The 4,071-nt window shown below is 42.5% G+C and overlaps 1 protein-coding gene across 1 annotated transcript in view; it reads left to right on the forward strand.

Moving 5' to 3' along the window:
- Positions 1 to 1,215: 1,215 nt before the first annotated feature.
- DEPDC1 (DEP domain containing 1) overlaps positions 1,216 to 4,071 on the forward strand; it is an 11,678-nt gene continuing 8,822 nt past the window's right edge. The window contains exons 1-4 of the mRNA XM_080601768.1: positions 1,216 to 1,376; positions 1,756 to 2,021; positions 2,662 to 2,812; positions 3,954 to 4,065. Coding sequence (XP_080457894.1) covers positions 1,332 to 1,376; positions 1,756 to 2,021; positions 2,662 to 2,812; positions 3,954 to 4,065 — 574 coding nt within the window. The 5' untranslated portion in view covers positions 1,216 to 1,331. The remainder of the gene's footprint in view (positions 1,377 to 1,755; positions 2,022 to 2,661; positions 2,813 to 3,953; positions 4,066 to 4,071) is intronic.

Raw genomic sequence — 4,071 nt, forward strand, 5'->3', positions numbered from 1 at the left:
ACAGCAATAGGTTGAATGCAAATATATCAAACATTATGTTTTAAAATTACCTGAGAAAGGGAGTACGGGAAGCAATCAATACTGAAACAGCTGTAGTCATCACTTTCTGCAGGTTTTACTAACGGAGATTTCCCTAAGATAATCAGTAAATTGATTTATACTCTTGAACAGGTTTAGAGCCTGGGTCATTGGAAAAATCAATACCACTTCCTATCTTGGCAGCCGTTCATCAGGCAATTTTGTTAGAAAGAAAAACAGGAGGCCAGTTGTTGAAATATGTAAGTGATGAGGGGCATCTCCAAAGTTTTTTAATCTAGTGAGAGAATCCACATTTCTTCTTCTAATCAGATAGAAAACGTAAGTGAAATAACTTCCCTGAACGTCACATTATTACACTGGATCCTAAGCCAACCACTGCTAACCAACCAGCAGGTGCTACAGCACACAGATCTGTAAATGTCACGAGGAGGATGCTTTGATTGCTCCTGCAACTCATTTCTTATGCACTTAAAAGCGGAAAAAAAGCCATCTGCCCCTTCAGCAGGGACTGTCACCTTGGCTGTGGTTAAGGGGGCATTTTGGTGCTTTAGCTTTCTAGTTTCCTCCCTGAGCTACAGCTTTAGGTCTTACTGCTTAAATCCCTTTGTTATGCTGCTGTGATTTCTCTTAGCAGTAGTGGCTTTATCTTTCTTATAAGGATGCCTGAGGTATTCATCTGCCTTTATTGACTATAAAAGCAGCTTAGGTGATGAGCCCTAAATGTCTGAGCAATGGATGGCAGCATCAAGATGAGATAAGAGGCTCATGGGGTACTGATAGCTCCAGCTTAACAAGCAAGTCTTATGTGATCTACAGGCCCAGAGAAAGGAAAAACACTTAAAAACTGTGAAAGCTACGCTCTGTGTTTGCCGATTTGGGAGGGTTTACTATTTTCATCCCAGCTGTGACAGGGAAGCTGAGGAAGCTGTGCTCCTTTCTGACTGTGTGTGTGGTTGGGCTGCTGTGGGAGCTACACGGGGATGTGCTGCACTGCACCTGGAGTGGTGTTTGTGAAAACGCTTTGAAAACTAAGTGACGCAATCCAAGCTCTTTATGCCTTTTATTAACAAATATCTAACTCCTGAGAGGGCGCAGGGCTCTGAATTCCACCTCAGAGCGGGGCAGCCCCGGGGAGGGCCCGCGCAGCGCCTGAGGCGGCCCGGCCCCGCCCCGTGTCACGTGCAGCGCCCGCCGCGCCCAATGGGGAGCCGCGCTGCGCGTTCGAACGGCGCGGCCGTTGGGGCTCGGCTCGGCCCGGCCGGAGGGGCCCGGCCTGAGGGGCCCGGCCGGGGATGGAGGGCGAGGCCCGCCCCGGCCCCTACCGCGCCACCCGGCTGGTGAGGACGGGGTCGGGGCGGGTGGGTCCGGCCTGGGGCCTGGGTCGCGACAGCTCCCGGGGCCGCCCCGTCTGCAGAAGCGGCTCTGAGGCGGGGGCTGGTGGCACCGGTGGGGAGCGGACCTTCCACCCTGTCAGCAAGTACACGGGCATCAGGCAAAACCCTACATAAAACGCTTACGTGGTTTAGCTTAAAGTTCGGGTTAAAACGTACTGCATGTATAGTGACACTAATAACCGACTTATTGTAGGTATTGATATTTGTCAACATAGTTGTGATTTTATCTATATGATCATTACTAGCTATTGTTTTTATTAATTTTTGTTGTTAGCACTTCAGTCTTAATCCTCTCTTCTTCACTGTTCTGTGTCCCGTGCAGTGGAACGAAATCACCAGGTATTTCCGAGCGGGCATGCCCTTACGGAAGCACAGGCAGCGGTTCAAAAAGCACGGGAGCTGTTTCACTGCCTCGGAAGCCGTGGACTGGCTTCATGAAGTTCTGAGGAGCAACAGTAACTTCGGTCCTGAGGTTAGCAGGCAGCAGACTGTCCAGTTGTTAAGGAAGTTTCTCAAGAATCACGTAATTGAGGATATAAAAGGAAGATGGGGTTCTGAAGACTTAGAAGACAATGGTGTGCTATACAGGTACTGAAACGAAGGCCGGCTAACAGAGCTCTTTTGCTTGACAATTTGATCTAATGCTAAAACTTTCCCCCCAAAAATCTCACTTTGTGTTGAACTGGTTGAGCCAAAATTAATTATTAGTACCATTTTACTCAGCTGTTTTGCAGTATAGACCATAAATCCTGCATGCTGAGGGCTTCTCTCTCACTTAAGTCTAAGTTTTCTACTTGGCATATGTGCTTCATTCAAGGGGAGGGGGGGAAGGGGGAAGAGAATTTATTGTAGTGGCTCTGTGCTGTGCTAACAGTCCTGTGTTTACTTCTCTTGAACATTTTACAGGAAGCCAAAGTGGGAAACAAAGCCTAGCCTAAATCCTTAATTTAAAGGTATTAATGGCCCTCCCTTCTCAAAGTCTGATCTCAGTGCTGTATAAATATCTCAGCATCTTCAACTTGACTTTGGAATCAAGAAGAGTCGCCCAAAGCTAGCTTATAATATGGCTATGTTTAACAAAGGAAAAAAAAATGTCATTTTTCTTGAGTTATCTTCTTCAGAATCTTATGGAATCATGCTGATAAGTCACAGTTTGGGGTAAACGACTTCGTATGTATTTAATGCATTTTATTCTAAATGCATTTGCTGTCTCTCCTATTAATTACAGATTTCCTTCAACCTCTCCAGTTAAACCTCTCCCGAGCTCTTGTCGAGAAAAAGAGAACTTGGAGACCTTCTCTAGAGACAAAGAAAGGCTTTTTAAACTACCACACTTATCCAGGAGAACTGTTAAAAAACATGAATTACTGGACTCTCTGGTAGTAACTTATGTTTCTTACATAATTATAGTTGCCATATATTTGCCTTATCCTTTAAAAAGAACAAAAAAAACTAGAAGCAATCATCTTTTAGTTGCACTGCATGTCATCTTCCCTTCTAGCTGAAGAAATAAATTGTTAGTTTCTTCTAGAAAGTGAAATAGAACACTTATGTAGCTTTGATAGCAAGACGCAGCTATATTTTATAGTGAAGTGTCTTGGTTATGTGTTCTGTTTCTTTTGTATTATTCCATAAATATTCAAGCAAATCTCGTACATGTAAAATAGCTGGAACTGTAACATGGCATTTTTGAAATGTGGTCAGCAAGTAAAAGGGATTGTGTATTTGACGCAAGATAGAAATTAGTCTTAAACTCCTATCTGAAGCTATTTTTCAACTTACTGACAACAGGTTTGTTGGAAGGAAAATATAGGGAGAGAATATTATTAGTGCTGCCACATTTTTGAACAAGAAAGAAAGAAAGGTCACTTGACCTCCCCCTATCACACGCACGCCCATCACAGAGTATGGTCAATTTTGCATCTGAATGATCTGGGCTTATATAGTTTAAATTGTACGTATGGGTAAGCAATTAAGCATCTCATTCCATCAATATTGGAGTTGGGGTTGTTTTCATACAGATTTGTGGTTTTGTCACCTTCAGTTCAGAATTATTCCTAGTACAATATTTTAAAGTACTGGGAGGGCTGGAAGGTGAAGTTCTTGAATTGACCAGTACAATATTGAAACTTACCATTTTTTTTCCATTTAGAACAAAAATCTAGTTGTTCTGTTTACTTTTTCAAAAAGATTGAGTGCAACTGTTTAGCCAGTTATTCTCTTCAGACTTGTGTGTGTGCATACTTTGTGAATGTAGATTATGATCCTAAAGAAAATCCTTTGCTTATTAAAACATTTGATCTGTTTCTATTCTTTAAATTGCTGACTTCTGAAAGTCTTGATTAGGTCTTTTTCCATAGAGTCCTTTTTTGCTTTTTAATTGCGCATGCTTACATTCCAGTGCTGAGACTGTTAAGGTTACTCCCTGGATCATGTTTTGGAATTTAATGTTCTCAAGAAAGATGTATGTATCTTAAGAGGCTTCTTCCAGTATAACATGCATAAACCACTAATTTTCAGGAAAACTTAGAAAAAACAGAACCAGATATAACAAAGGAGAACAAAGAAGATGCACTGCACAGGAAGGAAATAAGCCAGGAATATGTGCAAGAAATTTGGAGAAATATCATTCTAATAC

Source organism: Anser brachyrhynchus (genome assembly GCF_964034855.1).
Source record: "Anser brachyrhynchus genome assembly, chromosome: 8".
NCBI lineage: Eukaryota > Metazoa > Chordata > Aves > Anseriformes > Anatidae > Anser > Anser brachyrhynchus.